The sequence below is a fragment of the Podarcis cretensis genome (genome assembly GCF_951804945.1).
Source record: "Podarcis cretensis genome assembly, chromosome: 2".
NCBI classification, from domain to species: domain Eukaryota; kingdom Metazoa; phylum Chordata; class Lepidosauria; order Squamata; family Lacertidae; genus Podarcis; species Podarcis cretensis.
In genome coordinates, this window is record NC_137171.1 from 113,253,115 (window position 1) to 113,281,022 (window position 27,908).

The window sequence follows — 27,908 nt, forward strand, 5'->3', positions numbered from 1 at the left end:
CGGCTGTGTGCCCTGGAAGTGGTATCTAAACTCTTATGAATTCTGCTGTGCGGTCTTCGGGAGCGTTTGCTGACTTTGCATAAACTGGATTTTATGCTGAATCACCGTTTTGAGCAGCACCGAACCACAGAGAGCTATAACAACAAGGGCGTTAAGCTGTGCACACATTGGCCCACCTAATGCTGCTTTTCTGTGGGACGCAGGTGGCGCTGTGGGTTAAAGCCTCAGCGCCGAGGGCTTGCCGATCGAAAGGTCGGCGGTTCGAATCCCTGCGGCGGGGTGCGCTCCCGCTGCTCGGTCCCAGCGCCTGCCAACCTAGCAGTTCGAAAGCACCTCCGGGTGCAAGTAGATAAATAGGGACCGCTTACCAGCGGGAAGGTAAACGGCGTTTCCGTGTGCGGCTCTGGCTCTGGCTCGCCAGAGCAGCGATGTCACGCTGGCCACGTGACCCGGAAGTGTCTCCGGACAGCGCTGGCCCCTGGCCTCTTAAGTGAGATGGGCGCACAACCCCAGAGTCTGTCAAGACTGGCCCGTACGGGCAGGGGTACCTTTACCTTTACCTTTAATGCTGCTTTTCTAGTCATGTTTGGTGGTACTGTTGTAACCTTCGACCTCAACACTCTTACTTCTGTTGGTGTAGCCTAGAATTGTATTAGTCCTGTTTTTCATTTTGTTTTTGCTGAGCTTCAGGATGTTGGAAGAGAAAACTCACTTTCTGGGAATTAGGGGAAGCACTGAAGCAGAATTGGTGCAGCGGGCGAGTTCATAGCCTGTGTCCATTCTCTTGGGCCGAAGCCTTGCCAGGGGTATCTCTGCCTCACTTGCTGCCAGAGCTGGCCCAAGACATTTTGGCGCCTGAGGCAAACCCAAATAATGGTATTTGCACCCTGCCAGGGAACAATGGGTGAGTGAACAGCTACATCAGGAAGAAGACGGGTGAGAATCAAATCAAGCTCAACTGATGTTTGAACTGGGAATCAAAGGCCATCAAGGGGGGAAAGGAGCCTAGGAGACCCCTGAAGAAGATGAGTTTGGATTTGATATCCCGCCTTTCACTCCCTTTAAGGAGTCTCAAAGCGGCTAACATTCTCCTTTCCCTTCCTCCCCCACAACAAACACTCTGTGAGGTGAGTGAGGCTGAGAGACTTCAGAGAAGTGTGACCGGCCTAAGGTCACCCAGCAGCTGCATGTGGAGGAGCGGGAAGCGAACCCGGTTTACCAGATTACGAGTCTACCGCTCTTAACCTCTACATCACACTACACCACCTGAGGGCAGCCCCCACTAGTGGGCAGGGACCAGCAGGGCCTTCTATTCACTGAGAGGCCTCCATACAAACTGTCCAGGCTGGCACCCCAGAAAGGTCAAGTTGGTGCTTCTAAGACAACAAAAACAACGCAGGAGGCAGCAGTTACGAGTTACTGCAGCCACAGCAGGTTCTGCGATTCCCAAGTGTTTTGACTTCACCCCCAAAGGCGCAATCCGCTATCTTTCGAGACAGACAGATGCCTACCATATTGCTGTGCACTGCCCTGGTATTTTGCAAGAGGGTGGTGCATATAAATACTATTTTAAACCAACAGAATCCATAATTTGTGGCTGGTAACGGTCAGCAACCTTTTCCTCCAGTTTACCTAAATGTGTCTTAAAAGCACTCAAGTTGGTGACCCCCTGGTCAGAGGAGCTTCCCCCATCTTCAACCTTAGCTGGTTTGAGAAGGAAGGTAAGAAAATAGCTTCAGGATGCCCCATTTAACGCAAGTGTTAAAGAGAGTCATCTCTTCCCTCCATCTCCAGAGAATTGCCTTAGTATTGCACAGGTAGTTTGTTCTTCTGTTTCTTTGGTGATCACTTGTGAGTCCGTAAGTGACTGTGGAGGCCAATTCTGGTTCCACACGTCCTTCCACAATGGAGACATAGGTTTCCGGGCAGGAGTTGATCACAGTGTGGATTTGCCAAGCGTGCCTTCCTCTTAGCACATTTCTCCCTTTCGTCCCGAGTCTGAGTGTCTTCAAAGCCTGTGACACCTTTGGTAAAGCCTGTTCTCCAACTGGAGCGCTCGCAGGTCAGTGTTTATACTACCTTTTAAAGATTTGCCTTGAGAGAGTCTTTAACCTTATTTTGTTGACCACCAACATTATGCTTTCCATTTTTTAGTTTGGAATAGAGTAGTTGCTTTGGAAGACGATAATCAGGCATCTGCACAACATGAGCAGTCCAACGAAGCTGATGTTGAAGAATCATTGCTTCGACACTGGTGATCTTTGCTTCTTCCAGTACACTGATATTAGTTCGCCTGTCTTCGCAAGTGATGTGAAATCTTTTTTGGAGACACCGTTGATGGAATCTTTAGAGGAGTGAGAGATGGCGTTTATAAGTGGTCCATGTTTCACAAGCATACAGAAAGGCTGACAGACACCCTGCTCACCACCCACCTTTCCCAAGTTACATGGGCCAGGAAAAGACTCGGTAAGTATAAAAAAATACCATCTTTATTGTGAACCTCTACAACTGTGTGTGGTTTTATTTTCTGGGCGAAGGAGGGTGTTGGAGGATAAATATTACAGGAGAGAGGAAGCAGATTTACAGCTTGCAGTAGGAGGGTAGCAGAGATGGTCAGACTCACGCTCTCTCACACACACACAAGAAAAGCAGATGCACTACGTGGGGTGGTCAGGTATCAATACAGGAGGCCTTGGCTGGCACAGGGGTGATGGAGGTGCTATAAGCTCCAAGGGAGGTGAAATTCCTGGGGAGGGAGTGGTGTGCAGTGCGTCGCTTCAAAATTTTGGAGGTGCTTCCGGGCCTGTGGAGTGAGAAGGAGAGAAAACAAGGTTAAAATGGATTTCCAAGGACGGGGTGAGGAAGGCAGTGGGGAAACAACATGCAAACTTGGGCAACGGAAGCAATAATCCTTTAGTTTTGCCAGAGAATCAGTAACCAATTGTTAGGACATGGGGGAGGAAGGAGACAATTCGAGGGCAGAACGTACAGGAAAAGATGCTGAGCTTTGTGATAAAGTATCTCTGCTGCTCTCCCCGCCCCCCCCGACCCCCCAATTGGTCAGAGGTGAAACTAGGGGTGGGCAAATTTCTCCTTTCTCCTGTTTTCACTTCACAACGTTTCTGCAGTGTTTGCAATTTTGTTTTACTCTTTTAAAAGTCTCCACAAATTTTTTTTCCTCCTAATCAACAGGGTTTTGCATATAATTATGCCTAATAAATTTTTTGCAAGCAATTCCCCGTTAACACATTTTTGTATGTTATTTTCACTAATATGTGCATTTGTACACACTTTCTCTTTACACACACACACACACACACACACACACACACGTGCTTGGAGAAGAATGAATTTCAAAGGACGGTAGTGTTTTGGTTTGTGTGTTGGGAAGCACAAATTATATTAACGTAAGAACCAAACTCCTCCCTCCTTCCCAGGCAAAACCCAGAACTGCTTTTGCTGCCTGCTGGGCAGACCACAATCTTCTACTTCTTTGGTGATCACTTGTAGCCGAGTAAGATTGTCTTCCATGAACACGGTCTTAACAGTGAGTCCGTAAGTGACTGTGGAGGCCAATTCTGGATCCACACGTCCTTCCACGCTGGGGACATAGATTTCCGGGGGGGAGTTGATCATGGTGAGGGTTCACCAAGTGTGCCTTCCTCTTAGCATGTTTCTCCCTTTTGTCCCGAGTTCGAGTGTCTTCAAAGCCCACAACACCTTTGGTAAACTGGAGCCAGTGTTTCCCAATTATCAGTGTTTATACTACATTTTTAAAGATTTGCCTTTGTTGACCACCAGCATTACGCTTTCCATTTTTAAGTTGGGAATAGAATAGTTGCTTTGGAAGATGATAATCAGGCATCCGAACAACATGACCAGTCCAACCAAGTTGATGTTGAAGAATCATTGCTTTGACACTGATGATCTTTGCTTCTCCCAGTACACTGGTGTTAGTTCATCTGTCTTTGCAAGTGATGTGAATTTTTTCCCGGAGACACCGTTGATGGAATCTTTTGAGTTGGAGATGGTGTTTATAAGTGGTCCATGTTTCACAAGCTTACAGTAAAGTTGGTAGGACAACAGCTTTGTAAACAAGCATTTTGGTTTTGCTGCCTGCTGGGCAGACCACAATGCCAGCACACAGACCACTGCTTCCTGAGGCCCTTTCCTTTGAGGCCAGTTCCACCAACACTGAACCCAGGCAAAGGCTGATGGCGGCTGCCACACCTACTTCAAGAGGGATTTGCTCCCTTCATGCTAAAAGGGGCCATTTCAAGCCAAGAGAGAGCAATCACAGTCAGCGGTGATGCAACAGGCCATGTGCTGCATTTGGTCCTCTATATGTTGATGGGCTGCAACTCCCAACATCCCTGACCATTGGCCATGCTGACCATGGCTGATAGGAGCTGGGAGTCCAGTAACATCTGGTGATGTCCCCAATCCCTGACCTAGAAGAAGAGGATTCCATCACATCTGCCAGGGCTTTCCAAACTTGGGACTCTGGCTGGTTTTGGACTACAATTCCCATCATCCCTGGCCACCGGTCCTAATAGCAAGGGATGATGGGAGTTGTAGTCCAAAAGCAGCTGGAGACCCAAGTTGGTAGAACATGAGATGCTTAAATCTCAAGACCATTCACTGCATGGCATCCTGGAGATGATGCCACAGACAGGACCTTGAGATCTGAAGAGGTTTATGGTCATTCATCATGGAAAGCAGTATACAAAGGAGATGGTGTTGGACTTTTGGAGGAAGAGAGAACTAGCCCCGCTGTACATCGGGAGAGAGTCTCTTCCTTTAAATCCCTAGGAGTTTATCTCAGTGAAGACCTTACTTGGAAAATCAATACAACCCAGGTGGTTAAGAAAGCCCAACAGAGACTCCATCTCCTCAGAGTATCGCGAAAGAATGATGTCAATCAACATTTGATGATCTCCTTCTACCGGTCCACAATAGAAAGTGTCCTTTCATACTGCATCATGGTGTGGTATGCTGGTTTGACATCAACTGATAGGAAGTGCCTACAGAGGGTGGTGAATACAGCACAAGATATTATGGGCTGTCCCGTGAATCCGCTGGATGAAACAGCGGAAGAATGTTCCCTCAGGAGAGTGAGGAAAATTCTCAGGGATGATTCACACACTGGCTGGCACTTTCTTGATCTCCTGCCCTCAGGCAGAAGATATAGAAGCAGGATTAGTCCCACCAACAGGGTAAAGAACAGCATCTATCCGTGAGCTGTTAGGCTGCTGAATGAAAAGATAACAACAGAGCAAATGACTTTCGGGTTTGGTAGGTGTGCGTCAGTAAATGAGGGGAATTCAGACTAAGAGAGCTGAGTGGGGAGTGCTCGTGTAATCTCACTGTATACAAGTTGTACAAGTGACAATGAAGTATTTCAATACAAGAAGCCTAAATAAATAGACAGCCCTAGCTCCAACAGGGCAATTGAGGAGGGGTGATGTGTCTCGGAACTCACCAGGAACAGTGCAAGCTGCCGTCTTCCTTCAGATGTCATGTCATCACCTTGTTTGAAAAAAAAAAAGAATAAAGGGATGAGGTTAGCGGAATTGAAATAGGCAGCTGGGACTGGTATGGCCAACCCAACACAGTCCAGCTTGCCTCTTCTACGGGGATAATTCGATACCACAAAATGTGGGGATAGATGGCTTTAAAATGGCAACATTTATTACCCACCGTACATCTGTACAGATACCAGAGGGGTGGATGGGTGGGAGATGCAACACCACACAAACCACGATAACAAAACCATAGAATAGCTAGCTCTCAGCCCACAGGAGAAGCTAAAACTGCAAAGCAGGCTAATAAGCAAGCCAAGGTAATTTTAAGCTGTTTTAGTATTTTAACTTTTGATTGTTTTAAAGCAGGCGTAGGCAAACTCGGCCCTCTAGATGTTTTGGGACTACAACTCACATCATCCCTGATCACTGGTCCTGTTAGCTAGGGATAATGGGAACTGCAGTCCCAAAACATCTAGAGGGCTGAATTTGCCTATGCCTGTTTTAAAGTATGGTTGCCATCTTTTCCTGATTTCATCTATTTGTAAACCACCACAGTGGGTGGCGCTGTGGTCTTAACCACTCAGCCTCTCGGGTTTGCTGAACGGAAGGTCGGCGGTTCGAATCCCTGTTGACAGGGTGAGCTCCCGTTGCTCCGTCCTAGCTCCTGCCAACCTAGCAGTTTGAAAGCACGCCAGCACAAGTAGATAAATAGGTACCACTGTGGCGGGAAGGTAAACGGCATTTCCGTGCACTCTGGTTTCCGTCACAGTGTCCTATTGCACCAGAAGCGGCTTAGTCATGCTGGCCACATGACCCAGAATGCTGTCTGTGGACAAACACCGGCGCCCTCGGCCTGAAAGCAAGATGAGTGTCGCAACCCCATAGTCAAATCTGACTGGACTTAACCATCCAGGGGTCCTTTACCTTTCCCTAAACCACTTTAGGGAACCACTTTAGGGTTTTGTTTTACAATCAGGCGGTGCATAAGTTTTATGAAATAAATAACCCATGGGAAATAGGGTTATCAATAACGACTCGTCATTTCCACATTCAGAGGCAACGTGCCGCCGACTACCAGTTGCTGGGGAAGACAAATGAGGAGAGTTGTCTTGTGTTCATGCCCTGCTTGAACCACTGGTTGGCCACTGAAGGAAAGGGGATGCTAGGCTTAATGGACCTTTGGCATGACCCAGAAAGGATCCTCTTACATTTTAACCCCCAGGTCCTGGTTTTATTGGCCCACCCCCTATGCTTTTCAAGGCATGACCCAGCCTAGATACAGTTCCATCCAAGGAGGAGGGGCAGATTAATGGACTATGCTGAAATGGCAAAACTTACTAGAAGAATAAGAAACCAAGAACTTTAAACAAAGAATGGGGAAGATTCATGAAATGCCTGAAAACACTTTTGTAAACAACTACGCTCATCAGCAGGACTAACAGTCACCGTATTTTTCTGTCTATAAGGCGCCCCCATGTATAAGACACCCCCTATTTTTGCGGCAACAACCAATCGCCAGTCCACCCTCGACACTATCTGTGTATAAGACGCCCACTGATTTTTGACATTATTTTAAAGGGAAAAAACCCTAGTCTTATACATGGAAAAATACGGTAAATATATATTTACTAAGGAAGACACAGAAAGTAATTAAGCGGAATTAAGTGGGAGATGCAGCAATGAAAATTAAAAAGAAGATATCACAGAAAGGGCAGAGGGAAGTCAAACTGTATTTTTATTGGGAAACTTATTTAATCTGCATGATTGTTAAAAAAATTCAAAAATTATATCTACAGCTGACCAGTTTCCTGAATTATCTGCTCCACTTGGGACCCATTCCTAAAGTTTTCAACTTCCTTGTGGATAATTGCCGCTCAAGTTTCCCCCCTTCAAATAGTCTTCACTGGCACCTCTTATACCCACCCATTCCAACATTGAGTGGTCTGTTCTAAACTCCCAATTGGTCAAGTTACAATCAAAGGGACTGGTGGCTCCAAGTTCACTACTGGCTAATTCCTGGACAGGTACCAAGAAGGACAACGCCCCCGGCCAATCATCCTCATCCTTACTCTTCTGGCAGCTAACGTGGCCGCTAGCCAGTTCAAGCCCGATTGATCATTATTCCATAACCCGTTTCCATTTCCCTTCCTCGTTATTCCCTCCTGGCTGCTCTTTTCCCCTCTAGCACAGGCCTCACCGACACTCCAGGGAAAATCTTCTCCATCTTCGGCTTTGTACGACTTCAGGACAGACAGGCACCAGTCGTCCTCCACTTCGTAGCGGCTATAAACAGAGGCTGCAGGGGCAAGGAAGAGGTTAGCGCGAGTGAGGGCCTGGCTGCCTGAATGTCAGTAGGTTTTCAGAGCCGAGTGCGCTGCCCTAGCGGCAAAATGGAAAGTTTCTTGACACTCTGTGGCACATCCGGGAATTCTAGTTTATATATTAACTTTTCCCCCCTTGCAGATGCGGTTAATTTGGGTCCACCTTTAGCCCCACTCTCTCTCTCATCTTTGGTCACGCACATTATTTTTAAAAAGACAACTGAGCATGCCAATAGGCAATGTATTTCAGCTGACAGGCTGCATTCTCTGCTGGGCATCTATATGCCAGTGGTGGGCAGGGCCAGGGAAACGGGAGTATTTAAAAAAAATAAAAATCTTTGCACAGTGGGAAAGTTTTGATAAACATTCCCACGTCCCTCTCTCGCCATCCATTCAGGCAAGCAAGAGGCGTTGTCAGAGTTAATCAGGGTTCACAGACACATTCCAGCCAGGCAAAGGTGTATGGTCCAGGGAGAGTCTGTCAGAATGGTTGCTCCTGGTCCAGAGGTTCCCCCCACGCTATTATAGAGAGGGTGCTATTCCCTTCTGTTGAGTTACTGCAGCTGTCAAAAGAGTGAGCAGGTAGTAAATCACACCGTTCAAAATTGGAATTACAGTGGTACCTCAGGTTACAGATGCTTCAGGTTGCAGACTCCACTTACCCAGAAATAGTACCTCAGGTTAAGAATTCTACCTCAGGATGAGAACGGAAATCGCATGGTGGCAGCAGGAGGCCCCATTAGCTAAAGTGGTACCTCAGGTTAAGAACAGTTTCAGGTTAAGAACGGACCTCCAGAATGAATTAAGTTCTTAACCCGAGGTACCACTGTAACTCTTTATTAGTAAAAAAAAAAACCACGATCTTCACTTGGCTGAGCGTCAGACCAGACAAGCACAGCAGCTCATTCTGGTAGGTCTTACCCCAGGCTTCCTCAACCTCGGCCCTCCAGCTGTTTTTGGCCTACAACTCCCATGATCCCTAGCTAGCAGGACCAGTGGTCAGGGATGATGGGAATTGTAGTCTCAAAACATCTGGAGGGCTGAGGTTGCGGAAGCCTGCCTTACCCCATCCATCAGTTGCAGAGACTGAAAGTCCTTGCATCCCCACAGCTGTCTAAAACCCCTCTTCTCCAGAGCTTTCCCCAAGCAATCGGAGACTGCGCCTGTATGCAGCCAATCTCTCCCCCGCCCTTTTCATGCCTTGTCTGGTTCTGAGATTCCAGTGCGGGGAGGGGAGCTTGTCGCAGAAGGGGGAGACACCAGCCTGACTCATCCCCAGAATAGTCCACGACTCGCTCCCAAAGAATGATGATGGGGGGTTGCTTCCCAGACATTAGTGCCCCTCCCTAAGCCTGAACCCTTATAAATCAAGTGCTGCCCCACCTCATTTGGCAAAATGCCAAAAACACAGGCCTAGAAAGTTTTTTAAAAAGAAGATGTTTGAAGCTTTCGGAGGGCCTTCTGTACCGCTGCTAACTTTTACGCTTGTCCGCAATACCTGGCCCAACCTAAGGCACTATTGCAGATTTGCACAAGGATAGGTAACGAGAAGGGACATGGGTGGTGCTGTGGGTTAAACCACAGAGCCTAGGAAGAGCTGGTGGAAGAAGACTGGAAGAAATTTAAAACCTATCTACAAAAACACTGTAAAATTCTTGAATGTTGATGACATTGAAATGAAATGAAGGGGTTCTAGTAAATAAGGCAAAATAAGAGTATAAAAGAAGGGTTAGATACTAAATGAAAATTTTGAGAAATAAACTATGTGAGGGAAAGTAATCAAGGATGAAACTAATAAGAATGAATTTGCTAACCAATTTTAAATTGGAATACAAGAAAGGGAGGTGTGAGGAAGTCAGGAAAATAAGTTCATGAATGTTAATAACTTGAAAAGAGGGTCTTTTTTCTTTTTTGTTTGTTAACTTTTTGATTTCTCTTTTTCATTGTATGTTGATTGTTTGTATATTTGTGTTTTGATGTTTTGTTTTTTGTGTGTAATGTTTCTCTTTTGTAAAACTTAATAAAATATCATTTTTTTTTTTTAAAAAAAACCACAGAGCCTAGGACTAGCCGATCAGAAGGTCGGCGGTTCGAATCCCCGCGATGGGGTGAGCTCCCGTTGCACGGTCCCTGCTCCTGCCAACCTAGCAGTTCGAAAGCACGTCAAAGTGCAAGTAGATAAATAGGTACCGTTCCGGCGGGAAGGTAAACGGTGTTTTCGTGTGCTGCTCTGGTTCGCCAGAAGTGGCTTAGTCATGCTGGCCACATGACCCGGAAGCTGTACGCCCGCTCCCTCGGCCAGGAAAGCGAGATGAGCACCACAACCCCAGAGTCGGTCACGACTGGACCTAATGGTCAGGGGTCCTTTTACCTTTACCTTAGGTAACATGATATCCAGGTGTTGTGGCGCCCAAACTTCCATCAGACCACTGCCCATGCTGGTTGGGGCCGATGGGAGGTTTGTAGCTCACCAGACCTGGAGGAGGACCATGCTGTCTGCTCCTGTCCTGGCATTAGTCAACTTTACCTTCCTCCATGGGTGTGGAAGCCTCCAGCCATTCTCGTACGACTCGGATGCCCTCTTCGGCCATGACTTTGGGATACCTGGAGGCAGGGAGAAGCTCGTTGAAACGGATCACAGCCGGCAACAACAAAGAAGAAATAGAAGCGAGGAGAGTCGGTGTTGGGTGCAGAGGGAAGGGCAGTGGCAAAGAGGAGAAGTTAAGAGATGGTGAAAAAATGGGGTTACCAAAAAAATCAGGGTATGTGGCTACCCTGCAGAGACATCACCTTGCAAACAAAGGTCCGTATAGTTAAAAAGCTATGGTTTGCCCAGTAGTGATGTATGGAAGTGAGAGCTGGACCATAAAGAAGGCTGATCGCCGAAGAATTGATGCTTTTGAATTATGGTGCTGGAGAAGACTCTTGAGAGTCCCATGGACTGCAAGAAGATCAAACCTATCCATTCTGAAGGAAATCAGCGCTGAGTGCTCACTGAAAGGACAGATTGTGAAGCTGAGGTTCCAATACTTTGGCCACCTCATGAGAAGAGAAGACTCCCTGGAAAAGACCCTGATGTTGGGAAAGATCGAGGGCACAAGAAAAAGGGGACGACAGAGGATGAGATGGTTGGACAGTGTTCTCGAAGCTACCAGCATGAGTTTGACCAAACTGCGGGAGGCAGTGGAAGACAGGACTGCCTGGCATGCCCTGGTCCATGGGGTCACGACTAAACAACTAAACAACAACAACAATGTGGCTACATGTCAACCCACAAAAGCGCCACGTACCATATTTTTCGCCCTATAGGACGCACTTTTTCCCCTCCAAAAATGAAGGGGAAATGTGTGTGCGTCCTATGGGGCGAATGCAGGCTTTCGCTGAAGCCTGGAGAGCGAGAGGGGTCAGTGCGCACCAACTCCTCTCACTCTCCAGGCTTCAGGAAGCTCTCCGCAAGCCTTGGGAGCCCGCGGGAGTTCCCGTTGGGCTCCCTAGGCTTGTGGATATCAGCCTGCATCTTGAAGCCTGGGGCGTGCTGCACAGCGCACCCCAGGCTTCGGTTCCTCAACCTGGTTTGGGCTTCAGGCAGATCTCCGCAAGCTGTGGGAGCCCGGCGGGAAGTTGCGCCAGTCTCCCAAGGCTTGCGGAGAGCTGCCTGTTCTGGGGGCTGGGGTCGGGGGAAGCTCGGGCTGGCCCTGCGCGCCTGGGGGGGAAATAATTCCCCCCCCCCAAAAAAAACTAGGTGCGTCCTATGGGCCAGTGCGCCCTATGGGTCGAAAAATACAGTGATTGATTTTCAGAACCTTTTCAAGTTAGTGGGAAAGCGGGTTTTAGCTTCGCCCTGGCAGTAGTCACGTCACACGGGAGAAAATGTGAGAGCAAGGGAACGGACGATAATTTTGAGATGGTGCAGCTGAGACTGTGATTTCAACATCTGCTCACCTGTGCTGTAACAACTTCAGAAGCAAATCATTCCCTCTGTTGGACATGATGTCTTCAGGAACCCTTGAGAACCAGAAGTGCATAGAGTTAGGACTGTATTATTCTTGTGTATTCTACCAAAGATGACAAGGTTTTCCCCATGGCCATCCTCTTCTCTGAGGGACAGCAATTATGTAGAAGCAAGATTTCCATTATCTCATCGTTCAAATCTCAGCTGGGACAGGTACGGTTTAGCAATGCCGGCCAGATAGCAGGCTATTTTTCTCCACTGCACTTGTTACTCACGTCGTAGTGATGATCTCATCTTTGGTTCTGCGCACCAGCAACACGGGGCCCTGGTATCTGAAGAGGAGGAGACCATGTCAAGGCATTGTCTGAAGACTGTATGCGGCTGATGAAGCTAAGCTAACTGGGCTCAACCAGACAAATGACTGGGAGATTGGCTAGAAGCCATAGGTACACTGCACTGCAGTTCCCCAAAAGAAGAGCAGACTATAAAATATCCTATGTGAAGCAGATACTGGCACGGTTCAGGCAATCATATCCTGTGCACAAAGACCCTTTGGCTCCTCCCTTTGCACGAGCCACAATGAAACCAAGAAGCTTCTAAGTACAGTGGTACCTCAGGTTACATACGCTTCAGGTTACAGACTCTGCTAACCCAGGAATAGTACCTTGGGTTAACAACTTTACCTCAGGATGAGAACAGAAACCGTGCTCCGACGGCGCCACGGCAGCAGGAGGCCCCATTAGCTAAAGTGGTACCTCAGGTTAAGAACAGTTTCAGGTTAAGAACGGACCTCCGGAACGAATTAAGTACTTAACCCAAGGTACCACTGTCATTCTAACTTCCTGTTCTGTCCAAAGCAAGAAACTATGGTTTGGAACAAGTCAGGATCACAAACCGCGGCTGAAAGTTGATGCTGAGATTTTGGCTTGTTCCCAAGCTGGTAACTGCAGCCTCCCAGTATGGATGAAAAAGGGAAGCTGTGGCCAGAAACGTCTTGGTTTAATTGTGTCTTAATGCGAAGGGTCCACACATATCTTGGCTTAAAAAGCTGATGTGGTAGCCTAAACACAGCCACCGAGTCTGTTGAATTCATGTAATCCAGCTAGCTAAGAGTGCTCATTTGCAAGGAGACCTGGGGCCAAATTCCAGCTGAAAGCAGACGCTGTCATGCTTATAACCACCAAACGGTCAAGCCTCGATTTGGAGGCTGGCAACTCACACAGCTTTCATTTTAAATAGGATCAAATTTCTGGTCCTTGGTGGCTCTGAGGGAAAGCATAACTATCTAGGAAAGTACTATGTGGATCAGCCTTCAGCAACATGGTACACCCCAGTTGCCTTTGGGACCGCAATGCCAAGAGCGTGCCAATGGATGATGGGATACGTAGTCCGACAATATCTGAAAGGCACCAGGCAGCTGAAGGCTAGTAGAAGGCCAAGACTCAAAGTCGGTCTCAGACAGAATTTCCAGCAGCAAGGGAAGAGGTCCAGCAGCAAGGGAGCGTCTCCACCTCCATCGTTCTGCCCGGACACCGAGGTCCAGCACCGAGGGCCTTCTGGCGGTTCCCTCATTGCAAGAAGCAAAGCTACAGGGAACCAGGCAGAGGGCCTTCTCGGTAGTGGCCCCTGCCCTGTGGAACACCCTCCCACCAGATGTCAAAGTGATAAACAATTACCTGACATTCAGAAAACATCATAAGGCAGCCCTATTCAGGGAAGTTTTTAATGTGTGACATTTTAGTATATTTTTGGTCTCTGTGGAAGCCGCCCAGAGTGGCTGGGGAAACCCAGCCAGATGGGCGGGGTACAAATAATAAAATTATTATTATTATTATTATTATTATTATTATTATTATTATTCCATCTCATTCTGCACAGGACCCCGTTAGTGTGCCATCCAAATGTTAACACATGGTTTCTTTACATTAGCCTATTAGTTTGGCCACAAGAGCTAAAATAAACATGTGTGGTACTAGATTTCTGTTTTGCTACAGACTGACCCCCCCTTGTTCCACAACACCATCTCAATAAATCCCCAATCACAGTACCACCGGATCTCTCTCCTCAGAACACTAATCAGACAAAACGTTTCCACGAGGTGAGGGAAAACAGCATTTTGTAACAAAGCCAAATTTGCCCTGGCTCCATTTCTTTCTCTCTCTCCCCCCCCCCCCCCAAGTATTCCTGGTGATTTGGGGATCCCGGCTACTGCTCCAATAAAAGTGACAACCGTTCAGCTGAATGGTTTAATATTTAACATCACGTGTTTTCCAAGCTGCCTTTCAAAGCTACGCTCTCCCGACCGGCAACAAGCCTGAAATTTCATTACAATCGATTCCACGAGAGAGCAATCTGTGCGAGGCAATAAAAGCTTTCAGTCAAAAGCCAAGGAAACAGGCTGAGTTTTCAAAAAACCTACTGAAAAGTGGACAGCCAGCTGCACTCTCCTGGGAAGGAAAAATCACCCCATCCGTCCGGGGGCCGCCAGCCTGCCTGTTCTTAAAACCAGCTCATTTCCACCCCGGCTTTTCAGTGCAAAACCCAGCTTCACCATTCCAAAGATTAGACATCAACACGTTTGCTAATTTCTCCTCATTTTCCTGTGGGCGCTTTTGACTATCCAGTTTTTCCTTTGCTGCCTACCTGCAAAGCTGTTCCGCGTTGTTTAGGTTCAGGTGTTGCCTGACAGTCCTGGTGACCAAGCCCCCTGCGGAAGGAAGGGAAGGTGTTAGATCAGCTTCATCCACCAGCAAGGACGTCCGTAACTCAATTCTCTTCCGTAGTTTTCACAGTAACCTGGCTTAACTCCCCCCACCCAAAACCACCACTTATTGTGCTGTGGAGATGGGAGAGAGGGCTGGTCACTGACAGGACGTGGCACAGACAAAATGGACGCTTAGTAGATCCCTCCCCAGAGAGGTTCGACTGGCACCTTCATTGTACACCTTTAGACAAAAGCATTCCTCTTTTACCAGACAATGGGCTGATTAACACCCAGTGCTTTTTAAAAATGTGTTGGGGAGAGGGAGTATTATTGGGTTGTTTTTGTTTTTATTTTTATTACAGTGGTACCTTGGGTTACAAACGCTTCAGGTTATAGATGCTTCAGGTTACAGACTCCTCTAACCCATAAATAGTACCTTGGGTTAAGAACTTTACCTCAGGATGAGAACAGAAATCGCGCGGCGGCAGCAGGAGACCCCATTAGCTAAAGTGGTACCTCAGGTTAAGATCAGTTTCAGGTTAAGAATGGACCTCCAGAACGAATTAAGTTCTTAACCCGAGGTACCACTGTTATGTATTTTGAGTTTTTACACAGTAGAACCTCGGAAGCTGAATGACTCGAAACTCGTATGTTTCGGCTCCTGGGCGAACGAAAACCAGAAGTGAGCGTTCCGGTTTCCGTATGATTTTCGAAAGCCGAACATCCGGCATGCGGTTTCCGATTGAGTGCAGGAAGCTCCTGCAGCCAATTGGAAGCCACGCTTTGGTTTTTGAACTGTTCCGTTCGCGGATAAAATTCAAGAACCAAGGTACCACTGTATTCTGATTGTATGTTGTGAACTGCCCTGAGACCTGTGGGTATAGGGTGGTATACAAATTTAATCATTAATATTCATTAATAATAAATAGATCACCTAAGCCTGTTTGGATAGCCTGTCGCCTAGGATATATCTCTCATTAAAGGACAACAAGGGGATCAAGCGGTTTCACAGTCAAGTGTGGTGAAGAATGGACTCCCTTGGGAAGTGGTGGACTCTCCTTCCTTGGAGGTTTTTAAGCAGAGGTTGGGTGGCCATCTGTCATGGATGCTTTAGTTGAGATTGCTGCATTGCAAAGGGTCGTTCTATGATATTGATGTGGCATTAAAGGAAAGGGATCAAAACCCACCGATAAGAGAACAGGCTTTGCATGTGAATGGTTTCATGTACAGGCCTTGGCATCTTCACTTAAAAGGATCTCTGGGTAACCAGGCTGGGAAAATCTTATAGATTCGCTGCGTTAGAACAAACAGTGCCAGGATAGACTGTTTATTTGTCTGAGTGTGTAAGACAGCGCTGTGTCTCTTTGAAATCTATGGGGTTTACCCCTAAAGTGCACATCTAGAGGACTGTACCCACAGCTTTTTAGAATTTCAGGATTCTGGGCTGACATTCGCTGCCTGCACACAGTTCTCGTGCCCTAGTAAATATCTGCTCAACCTCTACATTTTGTAAACACCGCAAGGCCCCTTCGAATGGGGGGGGGGGAATCCTCTCTAGAACACCCTCCCCTTACTCTTTGGGGAAACCATCGGCAGCCATAACAGAAACCACAAATAGCACACACCCTTGGTGGGTTTAAACGATGAGGAAATGGAAAGGGAACTAAAACGTTTGGTTCATACGAATGGCTGTCCAGGATTGGGGATCTTGGTGGGGCACAGTGATATATTTTACAAAGGTATGGCTAAAATAGAGAAGACGAGAGCTTAGGTGCCAAAGGGAGAAACACTTTATGGCAAGAAGGTATTGTGCCAAAGAACATTTGGGGCAGGGGGAGAGAGATATGATCGTGACTTAGAACAAAAATCAAGGTGAGGGGTCCCCTGAGCCCAAATTATGGAGGGGAGAAGGAGACCCCCAGGATGGCCTGCTAGTGAACAGAGAAGTAGTAAAGTGGTTATAAGCATGGGAGTTCCTGCTTCAAATCTCATCATGGGAAACGCACTTACTGACAGGCAGCCCCTGAAATCTCAGCACGACCCCCCAAAATGTGTACCAGAGGGGCTTCCAAGGGTTACTGCTGGGGGGGGGGAGGCGGAAAGCGCCAGACTGAGAAATATTGCATATTAACTCTCTGTGGTGGGGTGGATTTCATTTCAAAACAAAACAAATAAAAGGGTTTGAAACCATTTGAGCATAGAAAAGAATATATGCATTTTCTGTTTGCTTCCCCTTACTCCAGCTTTCCGGCATGACCTTGAGGGCGAGAGGAACGAGGTCATCAAAGGAGGCGTCTAGAATAAGGGCACTGACGTCCGGGTACGACATGGCGGCCCAAGTGGCTGTTGGGTTGGAGGAGAGAAGAGAGAGAGACAAGAGGAGTTATTGGAGGACTCAAATGTGCGCTGGACGGAGCCTCGACGCCACTCTGCTCCCCTGTTTGACTACCACCAAGTTTTGACTCCTTCCCAGCCTAAGGCTGAGGTTTCCTGCTCCAAAAACTTATAATATTATTCCAACTCCCCGCTCTTGTTTATGGCTAGAAATATCAGAACCGTTTGTTTCTTGAAGGCCTGGACATGCCTTGTTTGCACCAGCTTATCGAAGGAGAACTTACTGGTGGATCATGCATTGTGTCAACTCGTGGAGGAAAGGACGGGTGCTATATGGACTTTCCATCTCTGGGCATAAATACCCCCCTCGCCCAATTCCAGGGGGATGGCATCATGTGGCCGCTGAGACCATTTAACACCAGTCCTGAAAGACCTACATTGGCTCCCAGTACGTTTCCAGGCACAATTAAAAGTGTTGGAGCTGACCTTTAAAGCCCTAAACGGCCCCGGCCCAGTATACCTGAAGGAGCATCTCCACCCCCATCGTCCAGCCCGGACACTGAGGTCCACCTCTGAGGGCCTTCTGGCGGTTCCCTCCCTGTGAGAAGTGAGTTTACAGGGAACCAGGCAGAGGGCCTTCTCAGTGGTGGCACCCTCCCTGTGGAATGCCCTCCCATCAGATGTCAAGGAAATAAACAACTATCTGAATTTTAGAAGACATCTGAAGGCAGCCCTGTTTAGGAGAGCTTTTAATATTTGATGTTTTATTTTGCTTTTTATTCTGTTGGGAGCCGCCTAGAGAGGCTGGGGAAACCCGGCCAGATGGGTGGTGTATAAATAATAAATTATTATTATTAGGCAAATAATAAATTATTATTATTAGGCCTTCAAGAAGGGTTTCCTTCACAAGGCCTTGCGCATATTCCCAGGAATCCAGTGGCAAATCGCATGCTGTCGTTCTCCTGCCTGTTCCAGCCCATCTCTGGCTAATCCATTTCCCCCTGCCTATCACGGCGGTATCAATGCCTCACAGCTCTGGCTAGCAGCGCTTCTTACCTGTAAAGCCCCCAATGGACCAGGCATAGAGGATGATGTCCTCAGGGAAAAAGCCCAAGCGGTGGATGGCATACTGCATCACTACATCCATGGCGTTGGCTTCATTCTGAGGCAGCGGCACTCCCTGAGGCAGGAGAGGGAAATGGTCAGCGCAAGGAGAAGCTGGGAGTGAAGACTCATGGGAGAGCTGTGAGGATGTTTGCCTGATCAAGGAGAGCTTTCCTTTCCTCTCTGCTTCCTCTCGCTTTTATTTTATTTTATCCTTCAGGCACACCTGTATTTCAAATCGGAACCAGTGAAGGCAGTGAAGGTCCTGTGTGAGTGTCTGGAGGCGGTTGAGGATGGATGGCGGCTAAAAGATTGAGGTTGAATCCTGACAAGACAGAAGTACTGTTTTGGGGGCACAGGAGGCGAGCAGGTGTGGAGGACTCCCTGGTCCTGAATGGGGTAACTGTGCCCCTGAAGGACCAGGTGCACAGTCTGGGAGTCATTTTGGACTCACAGCTGTCCATGGGCAGATGTTTATCAGCTCCATCTGGTACGCAGGCTGAGACCCTATCTGCCCATGGACTGTCTCGCCAGAGTGGCGCATGCTCTAGTCCAGTGTTTTTCAACCTTTTTTGGGCAAAGGCACACTTGTTTCATGAAAAAAATCATGAGGCACACCACCATTAGAAAGTGTTTAATATTTTTTTCTTTAATGGCAAACAAAAACGTTGCGGACCGTTCTCTGCTCAGCGGGGATTGATCCGCTGATCCCCGTTGAGCCGGCGGATGACAGCTCCGTCTCCGCACTGTGTGTGGAGAGGGAGATGTCAGAGCCCCACTGCTCTCTATGGGGAATCGGATGAGAGCGGACTGCCTGTCCGCTCTCATCCGATCCCATCCGATCTGATCCCCACCCAGGACGGATGGAAAATAGGGTGGACACAGTCCGGCGCCTGCCTAGTGGGCGAAAATTTGACATTTTTTTTTTTATATATATATCTTTCGAATTTTTCAATTATTCCCACGGCACACCAGGCAATATCTCGCGTCACACTAGTGTGCTGCGGAACAGTGGTTGAAAAACACTGCTCTAGTCATCTCTCGCTTGGACTACTGCAATGCGCTCTATGTGGAGCTACCTTTGAAGGTGACCTGGAAACTACAATTAATCCAGAATGCGGCAGCTAGACTGGTGACTGGGAGCGGCCGCCGAGACCATATAACACCGGTCTTGAAAGACCTACACTGGCTCCCAGTATGTTTCCGAGCACAATTCAAAGTGTTGGTGCTGACCTTTAAAGCCCTAAACGGCCTTGGTCCAGTATATCTGAAGGAGCGTCTCCACCCCCATTGTTCTGCCTGGACACTGAGGTCCAGCGCCGAGGGCCTTCTGGCAGTTCCCTTGCTGCGAGAAGCCAAGTTACAGGGAACCAGGCAGAGGGCCTTCTCGGTAGTGGCACCTGCCCTGTGGAACTCCCTCCCACCAATTGTCAAAGAGAAAAATAATTACCAAAATTTTAGAAGACATCTAAAGGCAGCCCTGTTTAGGGAAGCTTTTAATGTTTAATAGGTTGTTGTATTTTAGTGTTTTGCTGGAAGCCGCCCAGAGTGGCTGGGGGGACCCTGCCAGATGGGCGGGGTATAAATAATAAATAAATTTATTATTATTATTAACCTTTTCCAATTCTTCCTCCTTCCCCATTCCTTTAGTGGCATGTCTTTTAGAGCCTATGAGCCTGAAAGCAGGGGGGTTTTTTGTGCTAAAATCTCCAGCACTGATCCAGTGCTAAACGGAACGGCATTCTGTCCCCGCAACCCGGATGGCAGGGACCTACCCTTCCTTGTGGAAAGACCAATTGCTGTGCTGCTCTCTCTTTTATTAAGGGAGACAGTGCAAATCAGAGAGCAGAGACCAGGAAGAGAGAAGCCTCGATATCCAGAATTCCGAGTGACTTGAGGAAATGTCTAAATGGAAGGGCACATCTTTCTCAACACTGGAGGCAGGCAGGCACCCACCGCCCCGTGCCCGATTCCAAATGGGTCCATCTAGATTGGATTTCTCCGGACAACATCCACTGGATGCCCTAGAAGTAACCCAATTTAAAATCTCGACGTAACTTGCAAACAGTATGCTCAATAATTGCAAACAGTATTCTCAATAATTGCAAACAGTATGCTTAATAATTTAACAATTAGACGTGGACAACAGCCTGGATTGGAAGATTGGAATGGAGTCAGGAAAAGCTACGCTGGTAAACAGACAGTTGAAAAAATATATATATACACAAACAAAGCTGTACTCGATGGAGGAAAGGATATATGATTTCTGACATGATTGAGAATCGCATGTGGAAAATTTGAGAACAAGAAGAAGAAGGCAGGAAGATACTGGAGATATACTACAGAGGTCCAGACTATGGGAAGCCCAGAACAAATTACAGTGGTACCTCGGGTTAAGTACTTAATTCATTCCAGAGGTCCATTCTTAACCTGAAACTGTTCTTAACCTGAAGCACCACTTTAGCTAATGGGGCCTCCTGCTGCCGCTGTGCTGCCAGAGCACGATTTCTGTTCTCATCCTGAAGCAAAGTTCTTAACCCAAAGTACTATTTCTGGGTTAGCGGAGTCTGTAACTTGAAGCGTATGTAACCTGAAGCGAATGTAACCCGAGGAACCACTGTAATAATTAATAATTTGGACTGTAATTTGGGGTTTTTTTAGTTTATTGTTTTTAACTGGATCATGATTATGATTATATTAATAGACTGTTTTTATTGGAAAATTAAAAAAAATGATTAAAAAAAATAAAAAAAATAAAATCTTGACGTAACTCACCGTGCTGCCTGCAAATCCGGGGTGATTCCATCCCAGCACTGAGAATCCAGCTAAAAGAGAAAGAGAGAGGGTGAATTCATAGGAGGTAAGGCTGTCACTGGGCATGATGGCTGCGTTTTAACTTGACCGTCAAGAGGCAGTGCGCCTCTAAACATTGGTTGCTGGAAATCGCAAGTGGGGAGCTGTGCTGTCATGGGTGTCTGGCATGATGATGATGATGATGATGATGATACGATTTGTATATTGCCCTATACCTGTAGATCTCAGGGTGACCCACAACATAAAATCACAATATATATTTTAAAAATACATAATAAAAATAAAGACAACCCCATAATCCTCCCCTCTTCCACAACACATTTTAGAAGGGCATCGGATGTTCAACAGCCAAAGGCCTGGTCAATGAAAAATGCATCTCATGAACAAGGGCCCTAAACAGGTCCCCACGAGCTTCACAAAATGTCGCCTCTGCTTCTTTGGTCAAAGGACATTTTCGCTTGTTGGCTTGTTCGTGCGGCACCGCTTCCAAGTTGCAATAAACAAGGAATTGCCATTCATTTTATCAAGTGAAGAAGCAACTGAAGAGCAGCATTTGGGGAGCAGAAGAAGGAAAGATCGGTTTTTTTCCTCCCCAGCAAGATTTGAACGTATCAGTGCCGAGCATATCTCTGCATCCCAGGGAAGGGCAAGTATTAGTGGAGAGTTGCACAGAAGATAAAGCCCCCTGCTTTCTGGTTCAGTCCCAGAAATATCTGAAGAGGCAGCAAAAGGATATTCACAGGTCCCCAGCACCACAGTCAAAAATTCCTGCATCAGGTTCTGGGAATCTCCGTCTTGACTCAGAACGTTAAGCAACTCTGTCCAAGCTGGAAAAATGGAACTAGAATGCTTGCGCCCAGATGAGCTTCCCTCTCTCAAACAGCACAATGAAAAGTTCCAGGAGAACTTTCCATTATAACCCTAACAGTTTTGCTTTCTTTTTTGGTGGGAAAAAAGACAGACTTGAATTATACCATCCAGCGGGGTGGAGAGGCAGCCAACTTCATAAAAGCCTGCATTTCCTTCACAGCAAATCACCTGCGGAGACAAAGGGAGAAAGGGAAGCTATTACATTTGAAGCCAGCGGGAGATGTACCTTGCAGCAAACCAAATCTGAAGGAGTGTCTGCACTCCCATCGTTCAGCCCGGACACTGAGGTCCAGCTCTGAGGGCCTTCTGGCAGTTGCCTCACTGTGAGAAGTGAGGTTACAGGGAACCAGGCAGAGGGCCTTCTCGGTAGTGGCACCTGCCCTGTGGAACACCCTCCATCCCATGTCAAAGAAATAAACAACTACAGTGGTACCTCGGGTTAAGAACTTAATTCGTTCTGGAGGTCTGTTCTTAACCTGAAACTGTTCTTAACCTGAAGCACCATTTTAGTTAATGGGGCCTGCTGCTGCTGTGCTGATGCACGGTTTCTGTTCTCATCCTGAAGCAAAGTTCTTAACCCGAGGTAATATTTCTGGGCAAGCGGAGGCTGCAACCTGAAGCGTATGTAACCTGAAGTGTATGTAACCCGAGGTACCACTGTATCTGACTTTTAGAAGACATCTGAAGGCAGCCCTGTTTAGGGAAGTTTTTAACGTTTGATGTTTTATTGTGTTTTTAATATTCTATTGGGAGCCGCCCAGAGTGGCTGGGGAAACCCAGCCAGATGGGTGGGGTATAAATAAATTATTAAGTATTATTATTATCATTATTATTATTGCTTTTCTTCATCTCTTGCCCCTGCACAGCACTGGATGAACGAACAAGATCTTAGGCGCTGGTCCTTGGGTGTCAACTCACCAGTTTCCTGCCTTGCGGCTCAGAGGTCTCTCTGCGGTCCATGAACATGGTGTCGATTTCATTTCCATCGCAAGCCGCCAGCTTCGCTCGCTTCCCGTTGCACTGCAACATACAAGAGGGACAGAGCACGGTTGGGATTTAAGCCTCTTAGCTCCCCAGGTGCAAAACGAAGCCGGGAAGCAGCACTTCCGTGCCGTCCGGCTACGGAGAAACTGATCGCAGCTTCTCAGCTAGCTGGCACTCACTTCCTCCACCAGTCGGGCCTGCCCTTGGAGCAACATGGGCATGAGGGCCTTCTGCAGCAGATACACGGAGCCTGGGTACAGCATGCGTCGTCCAAAGGTGTGAGCCACTATGAAGCTGTCAAGAAATAAAGGAAAAATAAGGGATCGGTGTCTCCAAAGTATGCAACCACCATGCTGAGCTTTGCACTGAAGGAGTCTCCAACCATGGATGGAAAACTCAGTGGAAAGTTTGGGGCTCATTGCACCCCCAGTCAACCACGCTCTGGGCTCTTCAACTTCTTGCACCCATGACAAAAACAAACAAGCAGACAAATGAAGAACTGTAGTGATCAGGTGGGATTGCTATGAGGAATTATAACAAATATAGAGTAAGCCATCTGTGTCAGCAATGAAAGCACTGTGCTGACTGAGTTTAAACTATTTTGATATGATTCTTGATCAATCCACACCTCTGCATCCCTGTTCCATTTCTCTTTCTTCACAAGTCACGTACACACTTAGACAGACAGGCGTCCTGGGTCATCAAAGACAGTGGGCAGTTTCTTTGCTGTAGCTTTTCTGATATGTTAATCCCAGGATGTTAATCTTAGGGCCAGGAAACAGGTCTCACATAAAGGTGGTAATGATCGCTGTCCTCCTGGCCATCCTTCTTATCATGTGTATTGATTGTTTATGACCTCCGGGGTTGCTGAATGCACTCCTTTGTAGTTTTCATTCATTTACCCAAACGTATGCATGCCTAACTAGTGTTTGTAGTTTAACTTTGTCCCCACGTGGGGTTTGTTGAAATGCTCAGAAGAAATCTAACTGGTTCTTACGAACACTCTGTAAAAGGTTCTTTTGTGAATAAAACGACCTGGGCTGAGGGGTAGAGAGACAGATTATTATCTTTACTTTGAGAACGCCTCAAAGAACCTACCCTCATGACACCGACACAATAACTCTGCACATATACTAAGGAAAATAAGGGTCGTTACCTGCCTTCTTTCTTCCCACCAACCTCACCATGTCTATGACAACAATGTCTCGTAGCAAATATAACTGACCTGTAGAAAGGACTCTATGAATTGAAAACAGAGACCCTGGTTAACTATGAAAACCCTACCCTGAGTAGGATATGAGACAGCCAGTCCTTAGAGCACATTCAAGTTGGGCTCCTGGCATGTCAAAGGCCAAACACTGATAACTGTGGGCACCAGCAGGCAGGGGCTCATGCTTCTGAGCTATACTTTGCAAAAGGGCAAAGAGCGAAAGAGGAGGTTTACCTGGCAATCTGGCAGGGCAGCTTCTTAAGGGCGTGGAGGAAGCCGTTGACAGCACTCCGGTGCTTTGGTTCTGACCGCAACAGGGGAACGTTTCGGGAATCTGACCTGCAGGAGGGAGTTGGAAGTGACTACCCTGACTTTTCTCTGGTGCCCCCCCCCCCAGGTGCTCCAAGTCCCGTCAGCTCCATCCCCCAAACATCTGGAGGGCAACAGGTTAGCGGAGAACATATGCATATCTGGGAGGTAAATAGGCAGCTATGTACCCCAACTAGGTAACGTGCAAAAATGACGCGCTGGAATTTTCACACATTTGCCGGTGAATGTGCAAAGTCTCCAAGGAAGAATGCGCACAGCAACCACAAAGGTATGAAATGTCTCAGCTGATGAATGCTCTTTCCACATCACTTGGAGACGTCATGCACCGGCTAGCATGTAAATCCCCAGCTGGTGCCGTTCCGATGCGTCTTCCAAGATGTCTGGAGATCCTGGATAGCTCAGTGGGTTAGTGTGGTGCTGATAATGCCATGGTTGCAGGTTCGATCCCTGCATGGGACGGCTGCATATCCCAGCAGTGCAGGGGGTTGGAATAGATGATCCTGAGGGTCTCTTCCAACTCTACAATCCTATGATTGTGCACATTGCTGGGCCTTTATGTACATTCTACCGAAGCATAACATGATTAACTATAGCAAGGAAGCCTATAGCAGGAAACACTGGCTTTTCCTAAGCGAGAGCTGCCTTCAAGGGTAAGGAATGTGGAGAGTGCAGAAGAAACCAGGAGGCCGGACTCCTGTTTCCTCCCAACTCACTCACCGACTCGTAGCTTCATCCCACCGGAAATCCACAGGCCAGCTCCGGAAATCAAAGTTGTAACTGGCGAGTTTCTTCTGCAATGCGGAGAAAGCGTGAGAAAAATCACGGATGTAGACGCTGAGTCAATGGCTCAACAAAGCTTCTGGCTCAATAGCCTTTCAGACACAGGCTGGGCAAGAGGCAAACTTTTCGCCCATTTCAGTTGACGCTCAATATTTTCCCCGGGATCAACCAACCTTTCCCGGGATCAATTGCGAAGCATGTGTCAGGCTTCTGGGAATCAGCTTCCTCCCCCTTGGCCACAGATAAGCAGAACAAAGGAAAAGGAGTCTTCTTACCAGTTAGAATCTTTAATAGTCACAGCGAGAGACAACAGAACGCATCTCTCTAGAACGGCGGTGCTCCCAATTAAGGCTTACTCCCCTTCCATCCCTATTAATCTACATCACTCCTATGTCTTGTAACCTGAGTTTGTACCCTCTGTGCTTTCTGTTCTGCCACTTTCTCAGCTCTCCTTGACCTTAGGGAAAGCGGATGGATGCTTTCCAGAGACAGTGTTAACCCTCTCTCTTCCAGTGTTTCTCCTCCAAGCTGTTCCCCATCCAGTATTTCCCAGCTTCTGCCTTCTGAACTATGCCCCTCTGCAAGACACTGTTCCAAATCTATACTGTCCTCCTGCTTCTGGGAAGATTCAGGATCAGGAGGAGGGGGTGGCTGCCACCGTTCTTCCTCAGTGCAGCCCTCCTCAGCACAGTCCTTGACAGCATGGCGCTTCCTTAAAACTACAAGCCACAGAGAAGCTACAGGAAAGGCAAGGAGTAAGTCTAAACAGATCAGGAATAGGGAACCTGCGGCCTTCTAGAAGTTGGGATTGCAGTTCCCAGAGGGTGGTCATGAGGTGATGGGAGGGCCTTGGGAGTCGATCAGGATGGGGCCTGTCAATCGCAGCCACTCTTACCTTGTGCTCAGGGGTGCCATACCGGTGTGCATCCTCTAGGATGGTGATGAACTGGATATACTGGGGGTTTGTCCAGCGACCGATGCCTGAGAAGAGGAGGAAAAGCTTTCAGGGACTGAAGCCCTACAGCATCCGGCTGCCTCTTCTGCTTCAGCACCCACAAAGCACCACCTCCCCACTCACTTTATTCCCACCCCTCCTCAAAAGCTCTCTCGTCTATGAAGCCTTTCGTTTAACCCCTTGATATCACAAAGATTATTCCTGTCCTTCTTGCCTACTGGCTGTTCTCCCGGTCGAAGGGTCGTTTGGAAGCTCCTTGGGGCACAGACGTGACTTTTTCCCTTGTGCTACCCTGCCAAGGTGGGTTGAATCCAAGTAAGTCAAAATCTGAAGCAGACTCGCTGAAATCAGTGGCGACTAACTAAAAGTCTATTGATTTCAGCCAGTCTGCTTTTAGCTGGACGCAAATCATCATCTTTACTTTGCTTAATCTGCTGTTTTCATTCTGTTTTACTGATGTTATAATTGTGGTGTGGTGTGGTAGCTTCTAGGTAGCTTCCCCACCACCCCCAACATGTTGTGAACTGCCTTCCAAGACCACGAAGGAAACATGCAAATGCTTAAATGCATTGAGGGCACTACAGAAAAAATATGAATCGGACAATTTCATGCCACCAAAATCCAAGGAAGGCAATGGTGGCTCTTGAATCAATGGATAAGGTTTCCAAGACATTGTTGGGTTCCAGTCAATGCTGGTCCTACTTGGAGTAAACCTGCAGAAATTAATGAACTTGGCTAACTTGGGTCTATCAATTTCAATGGCTTTGCTCTGAGTAAAACGTAGCTGAATACAACCCCCAGCTCCCGTCAGTCCCAACGCGCATTGCCCCTAGTCAGGGATGATGTGAGTTGTAGTCTGGGGATATTGGGCGGGGGGCATAGGTTCCCCATTTCTGCCAATAGCCTTCAGACTCCAGGAAACGCTCACCTCTGAGGCAGGCAATTCCTGCCAGCAAGAGCAGCATGGTCCCGGCATAGTGAGAGATAGCAACAACTTTCGACATCGTCAAATACCCTGGAAAGAGAGACAGGTAAAGAGGGGGAGGCAGTCAGAACAAGGGCTAGGAACCTCAAGAGACTGCTTTGTGCGGGATGCTTTCCTTACAGCGATAAATGCGATCAGAACGTTTATTCTATCCCAGGGGTCAGCAACCTTTTTCTGCCGTGGGCCGGTCCAACGTCCCTCAGACCATATGGGGGGGGGCGGTTTATATTTTGAAAAAAATAATAATGAACAAATTCCTGTGCCCCACAAATAACCCAGAGGTGCATTTTAAATAAAAGGACACATTCTGCTCATGTAAAAACGCCAGGCAGGCCCCACAAATAACCCAGAGGTGCATTTTAAATAAAAGGACACATTCTACTCATGTAAAAATGGGCCAGATTGAGAAGGTGAATGGGCCGCATCTGGCCCCTGGGTCTTAGGTTGCCTACCCCTGTTCTATCCCATGGGAAGAACACAGAAGCATGCGATTTGCCATCAGTGCACAAAGGGCAAAGGCCAGCAGCTCCCGAGCACAGCGCTTGCAGCGAGAAAGCCGTTCAGTGTGCTTACGTGAAAGAGCATTGGCGGCCAGCAGAGGGCTGCCTGCATGAGAACGGCCCCTCCACTGCCCCCATTACCCATCACATTGCTGCGATTGATCTGGCCTATGCATGTTGAAACCCTTGGCAGTTGCACTGTGCACATCAATAGGGCGGCAGGATCCGAAAAATGCACCCAATGGGGCCAGCCACAAAATGTTGCTGTGCAGCTTCACTCCCCCGGCAGGAATGCTTTTGTTCAGGGTTCTGCCAGCCGGGTCTCCCTTTTTTCAGGATGCTATAAGCTGTTAGGCTCAAGCAGAACATAACACACCCATTTTTCTTTTAAAACAATCACTACTCTGTAGCTACTGGGCAAGCGCGGACATCAGATGCTGTTGTTTTTTTAAAAAAATATTTTCTGTCCCTCTGCAAAGCTGGAGGCTCCTCTGAACATGTTAACTCCCTCTCCCCTCACCCTGTTTGCCCCATTTTGGC

General features: G+C 47.6%; 1 protein-coding gene across 1 annotated transcript in view; it reads right to left on the minus strand.

Annotated features, from left to right (window-relative positions):
• Positions 1–2,471: 2,471 nt before the first annotated feature.
• Positions 2,472–27,908, minus strand: part of ABHD16A (abhydrolase domain containing 16A, phospholipase) — a 36,753-nt gene continuing 11,316 nt past the window's right edge. The window contains exons 4-20 of the mRNA XM_079963355.1: positions 26,812–26,898; positions 25,824–25,909; positions 24,866–24,939; positions 24,053–24,157; positions 22,788–22,902; positions 22,543–22,644; positions 21,729–21,792; positions 20,716–20,765; positions 17,893–18,016; positions 16,741–16,845; positions 14,442–14,505; positions 12,074–12,130; positions 11,789–11,851; positions 10,374–10,450; positions 7,723–7,821; positions 5,483–5,529; positions 2,472–2,803 (exon numbers count right to left, since the gene is read on the minus strand). Of these exons, the coding sequence (XP_079819481.1) occupies positions 2,720–2,803; positions 5,483–5,529; positions 7,723–7,821; positions 10,374–10,450; positions 11,789–11,851; positions 12,074–12,130; positions 14,442–14,505; positions 16,741–16,845; positions 17,893–18,016; positions 20,716–20,765; positions 21,729–21,792; positions 22,543–22,644; positions 22,788–22,902; positions 24,053–24,157; positions 24,866–24,939; positions 25,824–25,909; positions 26,812–26,898 (1,403 nt within the window). The 3' untranslated portion in view covers positions 2,472–2,719. The remainder of the gene's footprint in view (positions 2,804–5,482; positions 5,530–7,722; positions 7,822–10,373; positions 10,451–11,788; positions 11,852–12,073; positions 12,131–14,441; positions 14,506–16,740; positions 16,846–17,892; positions 18,017–20,715; positions 20,766–21,728; positions 21,793–22,542; positions 22,645–22,787; positions 22,903–24,052; positions 24,158–24,865; positions 24,940–25,823; positions 25,910–26,811; positions 26,899–27,908) is intronic.